At 44.2% G+C, this 18,302-nt stretch overlaps 1 protein-coding gene across 1 annotated transcript in view; it reads right to left on the bottom strand.

Moving 5' to 3' along the window:
• OSBPL5 (oxysterol binding protein like 5) overlaps window positions 1-9,738 on the bottom strand; it is a gene marked incomplete at both ends in the record, with an annotated part of 183,146 nt that extends 173,408 nt beyond the window's left edge. The window contains one exon of the mRNA XM_080619134.1: window positions 9,724-9,738. Coding sequence (XP_080475260.1) covers window positions 9,724-9,738 — 15 coding nt within the window. The remainder of the gene's footprint in view (window positions 1-9,723) is intronic.
• Between the last annotated feature and the right edge of the window lie 8,564 nt (window positions 9,739-18,302).

Below are 18,302 nucleotides of genomic sequence, written 5' to 3'. Positions count from 1 at the left end.
GTTTCTGTTTTTTCAGAAGACAATTCTGCCTTCAGTTGCCAACCTATCTTATATTTGAATAGAGGGATCACTATATTACAAACAGACTATGTTTGTTTTGCTGGCCACACTAATGATGGCTGCAAAGTTGCTTTGTTGAAGACAAATGTAAGCTACACAAAAGGGACCATGCTCCTTGCTAGCTACCATAGCCAGATCTGCATCTCCTTTCTAAACACTGCAGACAAGTTGTCCTGCCAGCAGAAGTAATCAAGTCTAGAAACATCCTGTGCATTTCTGCACCACCACTTTATCTTCCCACAGATCCCTAATAGATCTTGTATCTCCACATATCTCTCCTTCGGTGTTTCCTCTCACTCCTTCCTGTATCTACCAACCACTGGTGGCTTTAGAGGATCATGAACACTTGGTGAGTCCAAACATACTCGTGCTAATTAAGACATTCAACCATCCCATCTGTGCTATAGCCTTCCCCTCAGCACAGACACTTGTTCTTATTTGTTCGCCTTTGAGAAGTGGACCCGTCCGCTGAACTTTGCTGAAAAGTTAGTACTACACGGGCAAAAGAATCAAAGAATAGCTGAGGTTGGAAGGAACCTATGGAGGTCATCCAGAGCCCCAGTCTGTACCCTGCCATAGTCCTAGAAACAGCTGGCAGGTCTTTGCAGCTGTGGACAAAGGAAGCTTCACACCATCCACCTTATGTGTACCTTGTCATGATCCTACAAGCAGCTGGAGAGTCCCTGCACCCATGGGCAAAGAGAGCTCTACATCATCCACTTTCTTCTGTGTAAAACTTGATATCAATTTTCTGATTCAGGAACCCATTGGCTGGTTTGTGCTGTCTTTTCTAGGAAACCTTTGGGGGCTTTTCCTTTTGCATAAGGATTGCATAAGCCTCAACTTCTTAGGAAACCAGGCTAAAAAAAATTCAAAGCATATTAAGTGTCATATCCAAGATTAGAGTCTGCACGCAGGGATATGTAAACCAAATGTGTGCTATAAAGGAAACAGCAGGCCCTTCAGCAGTGTAACTGAACCCAACAGGCTCCTTGCAAGCTTGTAAGAATTTCTTTCACATCTAGAATTCAAACCTTTAATGGGCTTTCTAGGACGCAGGAATGAACAAATCTTAGGTTTAGCATCAGAAGAGACAAACCCCGAGCACAGCAGAAAAGCTGAAGGACTTGCTTTGATTTATAGACACCATATGTCACACCCTATAATAATTAATTTCATGAACAGGGCTGAGATCAGTGTGTCCTCACTAAAAATGTGGCAGGAAAACCCTCAAGTGAAACAGCAAAAAATGCTCTCATTACATGTCTGCAAAACCCAGGCTGAAAAATACTTTGATACCATGCTGGCAGGATTGCTAATGTCTCAAGAGCAGCTGGACCACTTGCTGTGCTAGCAAAATGAGCTGTCTTACAAGACAAAAAAATGCAATGTACTGTGAAGTTGCATGTGAGGACGTATGCTTTTAAGGATAAGGAACACACTGCAAGGCAGGCAGCTGACCTACATTTACAGCTGAAGACGTAAAGCTGACCCACAGGGAGTTCTGTCTAACCTACAAACACAGAAGGAGTGCTAGTCAAACGGACCATGTCTTTTAAAACGATAACTGAGCAGGAGCAGCAGCATGGGGCCAGGCTTTTCCTGCTGCCATATGTAAGAAGGAAACTAGTTCAATATAGCATGATGAGCCGTGGCTGGCAGGGAAGTACATCTCAGAGCAACTTCTGCCTCCTCAATATGCTGTGCTGCAGGGTGGAAAGCATACTCTTGCAATGTGAAAGGAAAGCAAGTGAGCAGTTAAGTGAGATGGCAGCACGGACTGAGCTAGACAAATCAGGTCCTGCGGCCCTGTCACAGACTGTAAGGCTGGAGCAAAGTCAGTACTGCTGTGCTTTCACTGCTACCAAACCCGTGGTATCAAAGCTCATACCCAGTCACAAACACAGCATGTTGTGAGCATGGATAACCTTCAAAAAACAAGGGTATAACCAGTGCACTGTGGAGTTGCTAGGCCATAAAGAGAGGAAAGGAGAAGACAGAGGCAGAACCTTCCCCAGGTGCAATGATGATAATTGCATCAGCATAAGGAGAGAATCACACACACACACTTGGGACCAGATTTTTAACTACTCACCAAACAAAGTAGCTCTGTTGAGATCAGTGCAGTGCTGCTTCACACTATATGTGGATCTCCCTGCTGGCATAAATCAGTCTTTAGAAAAACAGACTCCCAGTTAATTTGCTGAATCCTGCCCCAAATACATTGACTTTTCTTGAACAAAGCCTTTCCTGTCCCTCTGTGGAGCTGCATGGTCATATAACAGTTAAAGAGCACATGACCTCTTTCTCTACTGCTACAGGGGAAAAGGAAAGATGTAAAAGAAAACTTGAAAGTTACTGCAAAACAAAATTATGTAGCCTAAACCTGCCTATTAAAGACAAAATGGAAGTGTTAATTAAGCCACCTTACCTATAGTTGCACTACATCACACCAACATTTCCTCTCTGACAAGCATGAGCAACACTGCCATACTTGAGAATTTTTTGAGACAAAACTAGAGCAACGAAAATAGCTCCGCTGGGCACAGTAAAGTACTCAAATAACCACAATAGGAAATGACCATTGAAACAAAGGGGGGCATAAAATCATAAAATGGAATATATAAACCTTTAGAATTAGTTTTAAGTAATGTTAAGTTTGATGGCTTTGTAACAGTAGCAGTGGAAAATTACTGAGGGGCATGATACATAGAAGAAAAAAAAAACAGAGTACAGCTAGAGAACATACTGAGAATTCTTGTGCAAGATAAATCGTTATAGTTGACATAGTTTTAAGAAAAATAGTCTAGAATAATAGGACATAGGGATAAGGAGTATCTAGGAATGGCAAGTATCCGGGAATGGCAGGTGTCCAGGATGGGCTACAGTTAAACTAACTGATAAGTAGGAGGCTAGAAGGATTATTATGTCTCTGGTGCTAACGATCCAATTAAGCTGGTATGGGCATCTACTGCGCGTGCTTCAAAGGCAGCCAGAAGTGATGAAGATTGCTGGAAGAAGTAAACAACCCTCAGAGACCACCACCACAATTTTGCACGCATGCGAGGAACTTTCTGGAAAATTATATAATCCATACGTAACCTCGTGAATATGCATGTATGCCCAGGGACTATATAAGGACGGCTTGTGCAGCAATAGAGGGACACACATTAGGAGGAGCTATTCCCCCGTGTCTCCTGGTGCCACAGTAAAGAATACCTGCTTGTCAACTTGAAAACTTTGTTAGCAAGTTTGTTCCTGGAGTTTTCTCCGAATCACCATAACAAAGTCTGGACAGAAAGTCATCTCCTGGATTACTCAGTGTTTCCTCCCTTTTAATTTTCTTTTTCAGAAACCTAACCATCTTTTATCAAAACTTCACACAGACAAGACTTCTCCTAGAAGCAGCTGGTGCATTTCTGCAGTGTTGGGGAAAAGCTGAAACGCAGCAACTGCACCAATGTAAATACCTGATGCAGAGGCAAAAGCCTCCTAGAAGCCAGTGCAGCTTCACTGCAGTATGAAGTAGGAACTGACTGCTGAGAGAGGCACGTGGCTTACCTGCGACTCAGAGCTTGTGCTGGTGTAAATTGCAGGGGGTGTCTATATATATCACAGGCTTGACTGGTCAAGTGTGTTACCTTTGCTGTCATGCAGAAATCACCATTCATATGGGGCTTCATGGCATTTCTGTGATACTCTGATGAAAAGTGCGATGCCCATTTATTGAGGCCGACACAGGACAAACTTGAAAATTTGTCCTTCCACTGACATAGAGCCTTGTACCACAAAAGTGGGGTAAGAAGTTGGCTAAATGTTTCCTTTTTTATATGAAACTTTGATACCCACCATATTAAATAAGGGCAAGAGGAATGAGGTTTAGCTTGTAGTCCAGGCAGGAACATGTAATATAAAAACCTGATCTACTGTGATAGAACTGTTTGAGGAAATTCCTGTTTCTGCTGTGGATTCCAGAAGAAGAAAAAAATAATTCCAGTAGTCACTGTTCCCTTCCTGAGACAAGTGCATTTTCTCCAGTGTTTAGTTTCATATGTAATCATTTATACTACAAAAGTTAAGGCATTTACCTGTTACTGTCCCTGATAATCTTACCAGTTCAGAAAGTCACCTCCGAATTTTGCTCCTCACAGAGCAAAACATTTCAGCAAGTTCATGATCAGCAATGCTTTGTGGCAAAAGTTAGGCACTTTTTAGTTCTGGTAAATAAACTGTTTTCTAATCATTCAAGTAAGATGAACTAGAAAAACATTTCAGAAATTATTACAGGATTCAACAGCATAAGCCCCTATCTAAACCACTCATAAAATTAGAAAGTCAGTAGTTTTAAAGCTATTTTTGACGATTTTAAACATTTTACCCTGATCTTGAGCTACAGCAATTACAAGAACCCAAGGAGATGACAGATCATTCCACACAGTCCTTAAACAGAATGTCAGACATCATTTTTGTTAGCTGCCATCTCCTATAAGAACAGAGGTACTGACCAGTGCATATCCCACATTATATATTCCCTAAAACCTGCACCAGTCATCTGGATTTATGAAACATTGCAGAACTCTCTAAAGGGAAATAAAAAAAGAAGTATATAATCCCTCTGTAGTATAGCCTGAAAATTATAGCATGCAACATCAGATAGAACATTTTCTTCAAAAATCCTTCCTAAAAAGTCAACTGAAAGGAGAAATCAGGGATGTTGGGGAAGCATTTTATATATTAGCACTAGAGTATTGGCTGAAGGTTTGCAATACTCCTTGTTTTCACAGTATTTTAAGTGCCTTGAAGCAGTAACTTAAATTATTACACAATCTTTTAAAGGTTATTTTCCCCTCACTTCGGTTACATACATGGAGAACGATTTTTTAAACTTGTGCCTTGTCCATGTGAGAGCTTATTTTAGCCTAGATTCCCACAGATTGCCACATTCTAATGATCTCTTCATCAAAGGAGCAATGCCCATCTGGACACACTTAGCCAGCCACATTTCATCACACATATGAAAAAATGCATGGTACGGAAATGCACCATCTGCTTTGAGTTTTAAGCTACCATGTACCCATCATTTGCAAAAGGTTAAGGGGACCCAAATCTTTGCTTATATGGAGCAATGGGTGAGTCTGTGAAGTTTTGTCATTTGCTACTGTCAGAAGGGATGGTCATACTTCTCAGGGGGGAACTGACAGTGTTGCAGCAGGTTAGGAGTGGTTGTAGGTTATCTTATTGATGAAGCTTTCCCAAAGTGAGACCATTAGGCTTTTCTCCTCTTGTCCCTGTTTCCTGCCTGCATCTCCTTGCCCCTGGAAAGATCACATAAAAACTGTGAGGGAGGAAACTTCTTGTGTTCAGAAAACAGAAGCATACATACATGCATGCTTTGTAAACACATAAGATTACATGAAAGATACAAGCCTTTTTCTGTTAGAAACATCCCAGGAAGGTCTCAAACACTGTCTGCCCACTCAGATCAAAGTGGCTGCAAGAACTACACTGTACGGGAGGACACGAGCTGCTCTGGAGAAATCGTAGCATCACCCACCCATCTGTTGTGACAGTGGGTGTAGAAAGCAGGAGGATTAGTTGTCACCTAGCTCCTGTTTTCTCTCTAACAGCAATGCTCTGAAAATAATAATGAGCAAACTTCAACAATCCTGCTTTCCAGGATGGTATTTCCATGGAGATATTCCTGAATGTCTCCAGCTGGTGTCCTGGCTATGATTTCAGTTTTGTTTCTAAAAGGTAATGATAAATACTATGATTAAAATCAAATAGGTTGTCTTTATTCCCAAGTGTGTGTGTGTGTAAATAGGTTTTTGGTGGGTTTTGTGATGCATATTTCTCACACATAGAGAAATCCTAAATTTGCTTTGCTTTGCTTTCCAAATAAAGCCCCCTCCTCTGGTTAGTTTCTATCTATCCCTGTATGCAAGGCTGCCTGGAGTCCGAATTGGTCTCCATGGAAAAAACATCCTCAAATATTCTGTGAAAGAATGAATTTTTTTATTGGGAAAAACCCCTTCCTGGTTTTACCCGCTTTGATTTGGAATGTGAAGTCACTGGCTCTGCTGCTGAGGTGCACACAACATGCACCAAGCCTTCAGACTGGAAAACTCTGAGTTACCTAGGGTGCCTTTTCCTGGTAGTGTCCATTTTCTTACTCAAGACAATCTTCTACTCAGAAAGCCCAGATTAAATGGGTTTGAGTTCTGTATTCCCTGAAAATAATGGCCTTACTGTTGCAGAAGCTGCAGAGCATGTGATCAAAGGATGCCATATGGGCCATTTATTAACAATGAAAAATGAATGCACCATTTGTTGGGCTGTAATTAAAACTGAAGAACACTCTTCCAGTTTTCACTCCCATTGCTGATCTGACTATTTGTATCGCACATCATAAACAGTTTCTTGCCTTATTCTTACTCCCAGCATGAATTCACAGCTCATCAGATTTACAAATGGATATTGGTAGCAAATATTTCATATTATGGCCCAATAATATGCTGATATATATGAAACCACATTGCCTACCAGCTTCCTACTTACATACATGTTAATAGGATTATTTGTATACATATATACAGAAAGATAAATCCACATCCAAACTAACACAAAACCAACCAAGATAAAAATAAAATCACTGCAGTCAGTTTACGCGTCATTCTGGATTTCAAGTGCTTTAAACTACTGCTGTCATTTGCAAGTCCACATTTTAAACTAACATATTGTAAAAGCACTGCACAAAAGCTATTCTAAACTGTCAAAGTACGAATTAATGTATTTCCATTTTCTTCACTCACATCTCAATTTAAAAACAAAACATATCCAAATAAATGGTTGGGGTTTTTTGAAGTCTGAGAACCATAGTTTTCTCTGAGATCCATTTCTATAGAATTGCCAAATATAACCATTCACAAAGATCACAAGCTTTATGATATTTTTAGTTGCCTCCTTGTCTTGAGATTTTTCCACTTCTCTCTATCTTCCTCCCTCAAGGCAAAAGGGATGGAAATGCCCCTATCTTTTGTCCAATCCAAAGAAAATGAGAGATCAGGATCCTGGCACATTTACTGGGCTGAGGGAGGCAATGGGGTGCAGAGAACAACACCAGATGACTGACAGCAGAACAGCAAAAATCTGCAATGCTATTTTGAGTCTGGCTGCAGCTGTGGCCTTCTGTCCTGAGTTCAGCACTGCTACTGCTGAACACAGGACACCTTCACAGTACTACAAGCTGCAGGGCAGGCCAGGAGAGGGTGATACATCTGATGTGAACTGTCCTTCTCCCACCTTGCTTCCCAGGGACTGCTTACAGATGCCACTGGTACAGCACAGACACAAGGAACACTCCTTGGATACCCATTCCACAGGTGCCTGGGGTGACGCCACCCCCACCTTTGGTTTGACAGTGACAGAAGTCACCAGCATTTTAATTGCTGTGGCATCTAGAGTGATAGCAAATGCTCCAAAAATAAATAATCTGCCTGTATTTAGCTTTTGCATGGTCTCTGATTTGCAGAAACACACCAGCAGTTTAGCAGTAACAGGGTATCAAAGAGCTCCTTGGAAAATCAAGAGGACCATGCGTTTCCCTCTAAGTTGCATCATGCTTAGAGGTAAAACTCCGTTTCTACCATGGGTTGCTTTCAAATGTTTCTCATTTAAACCTAAAACTAGCAGAATTCACATCTTCATACTGTTTCCTCCTCTTTTCCTTCCTTTTTAGTATCACTACAGCAGTCACAGATTGCAACTTCACAGGTGCATGCCTAACACTAATAAAAAACTTTTCCAGGACATTGAACAGATACCAAGCTGGCATATCATAGTGTGTTTTGCACATGTGTTTAATCATAACCTGAAAGAAGCCCTAATTGAAATTCCACAACAAAATCCCAGGAAATCACAAACACATCTATAAATCTAGATACTTCTGTTCTGCAGATACTGCCTTACCTTCCATATAATGGCAGTGCCAATGATTTCTAGAAAAGATGTTTGAAATCCAGTGAGATTGAATGTTGACTTCCATGGCTCCCCTAGAAGCCTCAGCCAGCAAGAACAGGAGCTGGAGTAGTGCAGAAACACCGGAGCAAGCAAAAAAGTAGTTTAGACTATTTACAGGACCAACAAAATGAATGCCTAGAAGACACAGCACCAAAGTTTGTCAGTGCTACCTGGCGCACTTGCACCAAAGTCATACTAAAACACATTTCCTGCATAATTTTTCATTAAGGTAAGGTCCTATTTCACTCTTGTAACTGCAGGTAGTAACAGAGCCACACAACTTATATGCTGCCATTCCACTTGTCATGGGAGCCAGTTCAACAAGGTTACTTCCTCCTGCAGCTGAAATACAGCAAAGAATTGCACCAAGTGAGTCTGCCCCTCCTCCACACTTGGACATAATGGGGAAACTCTTTCTCGTAACTACAGCTGCAAATCAATTCCAGCCAAGGCAAATCATGAAGCTACTCAGGCTCTGCCTTGGCCCTCAGGAAGAAAAATTAAGAAAAGCATCACTACCAGCAACAGAGTTGTGCTAAGCACAGCCCAGAGTCTGGAAAGTTCTAGTTCAGGAAATGTTTGGGTACTGTACATAGTTTTATTAATATTCAATATTTTGTCTTAGCCCTGAGGATGCTCTACGGTCTCTGCACTATGCTCAGCAAGGACCTGAAAACACTTTTTTTGCTTGCAGAAAACACAGACACCCCACTTTCTCCCCCACCTCTCCTAATAAAGAACAATGAAACATTAGAAAGTTATTTTGAACAAGTGCAGTGATAGAAGGTTGTTTCCCAAAGCTGTCCAAAAGTCACAGTTTCCAAGTCCACTTTGGCTGTTAGGGGCACCGCAGGTTGGTACAGCGAAACTTGAAATATTTGGTATGACTTTTGAAGCAGCAGGTATGCCGTGCTCTCAGGATTAGCTGCATCCTTAAATATTATATAGCTGCTGCAGTCTAGAAAGCTGCCTTCCCTCTATCTGTTCTAGTGCTGCAGGTCAATCATCAATTCCTTGGGTAGCAGTAGTTCGGGAGGCTCTTCCAGAAATGCTCATCCGGAGAGCTGTTTGCAACCGATGTAGGTGCAATGCAGTATCCTGCCACTTTGAGCACCAGACACTTTGGGGGCTACATTAAAAACACTGTTTTCCTTTGCTCTGCCCTATTTTTGCTCTGTGGCAAAGCACAACTTGCAAAACAATCCATAGCATTAAACTTCACAGAAGTTACCCTTAAAAAACAAAGGGCAATTAGCAATTTTTAGAAGACTTGAACAAATATTAGCAAGCAGCTCTGTTATTTTGAGTTTGCACTAGCAAAAGAATAAAGCAGAAAAAAACATTTTAGTATCAACACCCTGCAGCTGTATTTTGTTCTTTCATGGCAAAATGCTTAAATCAATGTCTTGCAGCATAGGAAAGAATCAGAGGAGCAGACAAACGCAGTGTTTCAACTTAGATCATTGCAACAGTTAACTGAGCATTTGGTGACAGCAAGCAATTTACCAAGTACATTTTCACATTTTTAAGCAGCAAATGAGACACAGTCCACAGGAGCTGCACATTTAATTGTGTCAGCAATTATATTATAAAGCACTTTACACATATATATGTGTGTATATGGACCTATCTTTATACACTTACCGTGCAGCAAGGCATGGGTGTTACGTTGGTCTCAAAACAATTGCTTTACAGCCCCAGGCAGAGCAACCTTCCTTTCACTCTCATCTCGGGCAAGTCAGTGTTTCTGGAAGGTGGCCAGGCAAGATCAGATTCATCAGCCAATAAAATTGTCTAAAGCTGCCGTTCCACAGGAGACTGTTCCTCCGGCTGCAGACTCGAGAGCAGCCAATAAAGATGAAAATCAGCATCAGAGTGCAGGCGAGCATTTTGCCCCAGACTAAGGGTCTGCTCTCAAAAATCCAGCTTCCTCCTGCTTTTGCTGCTGCTGTACACAGTCATCCTGCATGAAACCAACTTGCACTTGGCTTGCCTGGCTAAAATAGGTGCACAGCTGTTCTGAACACTGACAAGGGTAAAGAAATCAGTCAAGCAGGTGCCTCATGTGCTGGGAAGCAATATAGCAACATCCAGAGCCCTGAATTCACAGTGCTAGCAGGGGCACCACATCAGACCTAGCTTTGTAGGGGGCAGTGAGAATTACTGCTCAAACAACCTAGCATTCACTTGAGGACACAGATATTGTTTGTGGTGGGCAGTGTGGAGACCACTGAAACCTTACCTCTATTTTTTTATCTTCCAGAGCTGGACGTGCTGCAGTGGCAGCGTGAAGCCATCCTGTCCTCAGAACTACGCGTTTGTCCTGACTTAATTGCCCTTCAGAGAAGCCCTTGATTTCACCCTGCCAGTCCTACGGCAGCAGCAAGATATCCCAGCATGCAACAAGACTTTGCAAAGGTGGCAGTCGGAGCTGTCTGACATCAGGGGGCATCCAGAAAACCTTAGGTCTTGTCTTTACTAGGAAAATCAAAGAAATCGGTCTCAGTATGTGTCAGCCAACCTTCAGTAAATCCTAAAGATGACAAGACAGTTGTTGCAGTTCTGCATGTTAGCAGGTCAGGAAAGGCCTGATAGGTCATCGCTCCTAAGTTAACAAGGAAGACCAGGCCTGTGTGTCACCAGTCTGAAAATGTGTATTTTGACAGAAACTGACCCATTTTGCTGTGAAATCCTAATAGAGATGAGGTTTTCTCTGCACACCATCTTACTCTCTGGCTGGCATTCACCTCTCCTTTGAGGTAAGAACTATTTGAATTTGTTCCCACAGAAGTTTTGCTCCAAGGTGCTTCATCTGCAAAGCTGACTCACCACTCCATCTGAGGGCACTCCAGGCTAAGGCCCGCATTTCCAGCAACATTTATTTGTCTCCTGACACCAGTGAAAAGCAAACACCATCTAATCTTCACCAGCAATGTTACATACACTCACCTGCATGTATTAGAAGACAAAGTTGTCTGTAGTGCAGACGACTCCTTAAAAAGTTAAGACTTTGCGAAAAGCTACACCACACCTTGAAATGGAGGGCTTCTTAATAAAAAAAGTGTTATACTAGAATAAGACTGTCACTAACAATAACCACTTTTCCGTTTCATGTGCCATTGCCTTTAGTCTCCTCTTTTGATATGGATGTGTTTTCTCTTATTTACGCAAAACAGTGCTACCTCTGATCTCTTCACAGGCTGACACTAAAGCCCTTTGGAGGACCACAGGCCAAACATCTTACCCCTAGAGCTCTGAGGCTGGGTTACACTAGAGGAGCTGGAAAAGAGGCTCCTGAAGAGCCATGGTATGCTAAAAACAGGCAGCACAGAGGAACAGCCTCTGTTGAATTCAACAGCCTGGACTTTGCACTCTTGGGAAGCTACATGTGCAAGCATTTACATGATATGGGTTTTCCTTTGATGTAAATTGGCACAGACCCACACCAGTTCACACAGGCTGAGGATCTTCCAGCTGTGGATCTGCTAGCTTTGGAAAACTTAAGGTTTCATTTGAAACTACTGTACACTGCCATACTGCCCATTCAACGGCAATTCACCACCCTTAAGGCAATTACATGCTGGGTGCTCCCTCATAGGGCGTCTTGGTGCTAGAGGAAGAGGCTTGTTGAGTATTAGCTTAGTAAAATAGTGTCTTGGCTGCAAAGAGGAGCTGGACACATACTGAGAGCAGCTATTTTAAGGAAATGAAGGGAAACATGGCAAGCAAGTGAGGACCCCCCCCATACCTTCGGGAGCAGGGGAGCACAAAGTCAGCAGCAGGACTGGGCCCACACCAATGACATAAGAAAGAGGAGGATGCAAAGCAGGCTACCACAGCAGCCTGCCTCCAGGACCTTCTTCATTTTCATATAGCTGATAAAAGAAAATTCAGTCAGCCAGGCAGCTGTGCTGGTATCCCATCCCACTGGCAAGCATTGGGTTGATTTAGTCTCTCAGTTGTGCACATTGCCCTAGAAACCTGGTAAACACCTACATTTTCTCCTCCTGTTTATTTGGAGTGTGGTCAAACTGCACAGAGAGCTATTGACGCAGGCTTTGGTTTATTATTCATCATGAACTTTCGTTTCAGTGTTTAAATGCAGTAATAGAGAGCATTTTTTAAGCTGCTTTCAACACATATTTGAGGTGGTTTTGGCTCTAATTAATTTGGAACAGGGCAGGGAGTTCAGAAATTTTCCTTTTCTCTCTCATATCCCTGTGTCCCACTTTACTTTTAAAGTGGTAAGGCCCATCTAGATTAAGGCACCAGGATGAGAAGGGAGACAAACAAAAAAAATCCAGCTGAATTAAAGACAGCTGACAGGGCATTTCATCATCACTGTCGTGTGCTCAAAGCTTTTCAGAAACCATAACGTGAGTGGCCATGCAAATCAGTGGGTCATTGCAGCAGCTGAAGGGGGAAAACCTTACCAAAACCAAAAAGACAAGAAAGCAGCAAAATTCTGCGCACCTGCTGAGCTTGCTCACTAAGGAGTTTCCATAACATGTTTGTGCTTTGCCTGGCCATGGCACGTTCTTATTCTCTTTAGTGCAGTTATCCTTAGGATGGCTTTGTGAAGTAGGATGTTACTTCTGGGAAAGTTACATTACTTTCTTTCTACTAGGAGAGTTCAGTGGCATGCAGGAAGCCCACAACACCTTAAGGATCTAAAGCACATCTTTGTGGTCATGGCTAAGGCTGTTAAAACTGCATTGGACTTCTCTGTAATGCAAGATCAAAAGCTGCTTCCCTCTTGCCTGTCTCTTCCAGCACTTGAATGCAAAGGTGCTTCTGCATGTCCTCAGAGAGGAGGTTGTGCAGTCTTTGCCTTTTAATGGCATTCTACTGGTTTTGCGTATGTTATGGGCTCAATATTTGCGTGGGTTTTTTATTTATTTTTTTTTTCCATATAGATGACCTCAGTATTTAAAGAGAACATACTGAATTTTGGGGGGACAGCTGTATTATACTCTTCACACCTACTTTGTGCACAAGTGTCAGCAGGACAGTGTCACTTTCCATAGTTTTACCCTTTCTAGCAAGGAATGATGAAAGACCATGAACACGAAAAAATAGTAAAACAATCAGAACTTGGACGAGATTTTCTCTTGGATCAAGTCTAAGCAGTGCCTGCTTGAGGAAACTGTTCTGTCAACTCCAGAAACATGGAGAAACCCCAGTGCAATCAATTCACAATCCTACTGCACATGCAGCCCATGTTGAACAAAAGGGATGAAGTCAGCTGGGGTTCTGTGTGTGTCAGAATAGCTGTACCAGCTATCTGTAGTGAACACCTTCTGTGCATGGTGTCCTGGGATCTGTCATGACAAATACCTAGCTTACTCATTAACACAGGAAAGGAGACCTGAAGTGATTCAAAGTGGGGCAAAAAGAAGTCATGTTGCTCAAAACTCACTTTGGTTCAAATGAAGCAACTTTGCAAGTCTAATAACGCGGCTTTTGGCAGTTAGTGTTATTTACAGGAAAACTGAACTCAAACAGACCTGCCAGGTTTGCTTAAGAAAAGGGACTGGGGTTTTATTTACACACACACACGAACACTCTTAAATCAGTTTGACACTGCAGCATAGAGCTGGTGCCCTCTGGTTTCCAGCCTCATTACCATTTGTAATAAATGTAACATCTTAAAAATAACTCATGCTGTAACAGCAAATAGAGTTTGAAAGGAAGACAGGTGGGGAAACTGGGATCAGGAAAGGCTAGAGTGAGTCAACACGGGCCTCTGTTTCCATGGAATTAGGGGCACTACCCTACCTGCCTTCACAGCAGCCAAACTGCACGGCCCAAATGACTGGGTCGACTCTTAGCACGGGAAACGTTGCATCAGCTTCTCAAAGAGGAAAGTCCAGTACTAAGCAAGGAGGGGGTCTCCCAGGCAGGGAGCGTGCTGGACCGGGACCCAGCAGGAGCCAAATTACTTTCCAGCTCTGTTGTGGATCTCTGTCCCACTTTGGGCAGAACCCTGAACCGTGAGGGGGAGGGATCTGTATAAATAAATGACAAACTTTAGCAAACAGCTGTTCTGGCATAAACACCTTGTCACTTCTCATTTTATGCTTGTTGAAACAAACTTTATCCTTGCCTCCTCTGCTGCACTTGGACTAATTTATCATGCATTATGTATGTTGCTCCGTCTCAGTGTTCAATTATTCATGAATCCCTCCATCCTTGCCCCATTTCCCCTTCCACTTGCATGAGGATCAATCAGCACAATTCATCAACTCAAGCGTTTCATCACCAGCATCTCTCAGGGGTGTGAGCCTGCAGCACGGCTCAGCGCTGGGCACTGCTAATATCTGCCACAGAAACCAAAATCCCGCCTTTACTGACCAGTGTGCTTCAGACCTTGGGAAGGCGGCAGGGCACGGCGTGAGACCAGGAGGCTGATGCATGGAAATGTTAGCCTCCTGGCAGGCTCCCTAACATCCCCCTTGCCCTCAGGGCTGGGTGACAGCCACAGGCCTGTGCCTGTCCTGTCCCCAGCAATAGACTGGATGTGATGGCCAGGTCAGACAAGGAGCTGTCTGTGGTGGCAAGGAGAAGGTCCGCACTGGGTGCTGGTGCCCGAGTGCTGGCAGCCAGCGGGGCAGTTGCTGTGAGGAGAGGGGCCAGCCGGTTCCAGCCGGTTCCTCAGCGGCCCCACCACAGGCACCCCCAGCCCGACGCCCAAGATGGCGATGCCGAAAGTGCTCCAGAAGGGGCACAACCTGCACAGGCAGAGAGGGGCGAGGGAAGAGCGTGAGGAACAGCTCTGCCGGCAGCCAGGTGGAGCGGGATGAGGGGCAGGGGCAGCTTGGCTGCCAGAGCAGGGATCCCCCATCCTGCCACTCGGGAAGGTGTGAGGAGGAGCGAGGGTGGAGAGGACCCGTCATGGCTGGACACAGCCCCGGTCACCATCGCCCTGCACTGCCTTGGGCACAGGAGCTGGGAATGAAGGAGCAAAGTTGAGCATGGGGTGAAAACTGGTGGGGGTGTGTATTTCAGTTTGTCTTTGCTTCTTGCTATCCAAACCTATTTTAATTTTTGCCAAGCCTAGTCCGTTTTGCCCGGGATGGTGACTGGAAGGCAGTCTGACTGTCTTCATTTTTGCCCACCAGCTTTTTTATCTTATTTTCTCCCCATCCTGCTGGGGTGGGGGTGAAAACAGCTGGGTGGGGACCTCCAGCCAGCTGAGGTCAAGCCACTGCATATTATTATTTATTGCATATTATTATTTATTAAACTTGCTCTTTTCTCCCCTGTTAACTTTATGGCTGTCTTTCCACTGTTTATTCTTCTTTAGGTTTGCTTTGCAAGTTTTTGTGGGCAACATGGACAGTTTCGCCGTGTGTTTTGCTCTCTCTAGTGCATTCGGGTTTCTCCACATCTCTGTATCTCAAGGTACATACTCGCAGGGCAGCAGATACATCCTTGCTTCCACAGTAGGACCACCTGTGTGTTTAGTGCACTGTTTTCAGGACATTCTTATACATAAATCCGTGGAATAAAATATGATGCACAGCACAGTGGCTTTTTCTGTGAGCCAGTATCTTAAAAGCTGTTCTCAACTACCAGTGCCACAGGACTCTTGCTTTAACTCACAAATCTCTCAACAGGATCATTCATGGGACATGAAGCCTTCCTTAGAAGAAAACCTTTGATGCCAGCCTGGTCCTTTTGAGTCAGCTCCCCAGCATGTAAGTCCATAAGCACAGCCAAACGGAGGAAAAGTGAGAAGCTATTACTGGCTTCTGTAATTTAAGTACCAGATACCATTGCCTGCATTTTATTCCAGCCCCTATTTCCAAACAGCCACACATAGATTTATACTTGAAAAAAACCCTTTCTCCTCCTTTCAGTAACAGTGATGTACTGCAGGGTAGAAGACAAATCTGTCGTCACCACTGTTTTGCTGGCCCAGCGCCCTCACCTGCGCTGTACTGCAACTTCAGTTAGCACAGAACACCTCAGTCAGTGTCACTGGTGAGTGCATCAAGTATAATGTGCTTTTTTTAACTTTTAAGGCTTCCCCTCCAGCTTGCACAACATTACTCAGCTGATCTCTTAATTTCCCACATGCAAAAATTGAGCTCTTTTTTCTGAAGGCACAAGGCTTTCATCTGCTGCCAAAGGGAATCCATCTGCGTGCCATGACTTCCACCCTTTGAAATGAGTCGTCCCCACTCCCATTAGCAGGCAGCAGGCCTGCGGCCGCATGCAGAATACCTGCCTGGTTTTGGTTTATGGTTTACCAGTGGGGCAGGGGGGATTCAAGGCAGCAGACATACTCAGGCTGCTCACAGTCCCCAACCTGCAACTGAAACAATCAGCTGCCAGAGCATAGGGATTCGCTCAGGTATAGCAAGACCCTGATCACGGTGAAGTTACTTAGTTGGCATTTCATTTAACTGTATGACTTATTTTGGGTTTTCCCATGCACTGCAGTCCTATTGTACTTTCCTGTGTCGTAGCTCTGCTTGGCTCAGAGGGCCCAGGGCTGCTCTTCAGGATTGGTCCATGACAGGGAGACAGAGCCATGCCAGCAACTTTGCTGGGCTGGCAAGGCCCTACAGTGAAACGCTGCTCTGTTCACTGTGACTTCTTGGAGTGGCCCCTCAGCTCCTTTTGCATAGCAAGAACCAGATCAAAGAGTCAGGCACATCCTCAGATGACTGATACACCCCAAACATGTCTTCGCCCACCCACATTCTTTAGCACTGGCAAGTCCTCTCAGCCTGGCCACCCTCACACCTGCTGCCTGTGACTTTATGCAGTTCTGACACTCACCTTATGTTTCAGTTACATTGTTGAGGTTATTTATTGCTGTAATTAGTCAGTTATATGTGAATATCCCATATGTGAATACTGAGCCATCCTGACTAATACTGACACTTCAAAGGACTTGTGTCAGATTTGTCAGCAAGAATTAAACTGTCTCCATCCAAGCAGACTGTGCTTTTGATCAAGAATACGCAGTCTGTGCCTGACTGTGAGCCAAGGAAAGCCATGATTTGATCACAGTGCTGGCAGATATCCTAGGGAGCAGGGGAAGCTCACTTTGTTATGCTCAGCAGCTCCTGCCTTTCAATCATGGGAAATCATAATTTAACTATTAGCATGTAAGAACTTTCCTTACATGCCAGCAAAGTTAAAAGACTACTGTCAGCTTGGAGCATGATGCCTTCCCTGTGGAAGCTGATGAGAGGCTCCACTCTAATCTCACCCTGCTGTTTGCGTGCTGGTTTCTGGTACAGTCTCAGCTTATTAAGATCATAGAATCATAGAATAGTTGCGGTTGGAAAGGACCTTAAGATCATTAGTTCCAACCCCCCTGCCATGGGCAGGGACACCCCACACTAAACCATATCACCAAAGGCCTCATCCAACCTGGCCTTGAACACCGCCAAGGATGGAGCATTCACAACCTCCCTGGGCAACCCATTCCAGTGCCTCACCACCCTCTCAGTAAAGAATTTCTTCCTTAGATCCAATCTAAACTGCCCCTGTTTAAATTTTAACCCGTTACCCCTTGTCCTCTCACTACAGTCCCTGATGAATAGTCCCTCCCCAGCATCCTTGTAGGCCCCCTTCAGATACTGGAAGGCTGCTGCTATGAGGTCTCCATGCAGCCTTCTCTTCTCCAGGCTGAACAGCCCCAACTTTCTCAGCCTGTCTTCATATGGGAGGTGCTCCAGTCCCCTCATCATCCTTGTGGCCCTCCTCTGGACTTGTTCCAACAGTTCCATGTCCTTCTTATGTTGAGGACACCAGAACTGCACACAAGACTCCAAGTGAGGTCTCATGAGAGCAGAGTAGAGGGGCAGGATCACCTCCTTTGACCTGCTGGTCACGCTCCTTTTGATGCAGCCCAGGATACGGTTGGCTTTCTGGGCTGCGAGCGCACACTGCCGGCTCATGTTCATTTTTTCATCGACCAGCACCCCCAAGTCCTTCTCTGCAGGGCTGCTCTGAATCTCTTCTCTGCCCAACCTATAGCTGTGCCTGGGATTGCTTCGACCCAGGTGTAGGACCTTGCACTTGGCATGGTTAAACTTCATAAGGTTGGCATCAGCCCACCTCACAAGTGTGTTGAGGTCCCTCCGGATGGCATCCCTTCCCTCCGGCGTATCAACCGAACCACAGAGCTTGGTGTCATTGGCAAACTTGCTGAGGGTGCACTCAATCCCACTGTCCATGTCACTGACAAAGATGTTGAACAA

Source organism: Psittacula echo, assembly GCF_963264785.1.
Source record: "Psittacula echo genome assembly, chromosome: 5".
Taxonomy (NCBI): Eukaryota; Metazoa; Chordata; class Aves; order Psittaciformes; family Psittacidae; genus Psittacula; species Psittacula echo.
The sequence above is the reverse complement of the archived record's forward strand: the minus strand, read 5'-3'. Positions and strand labels throughout refer to the sequence as shown.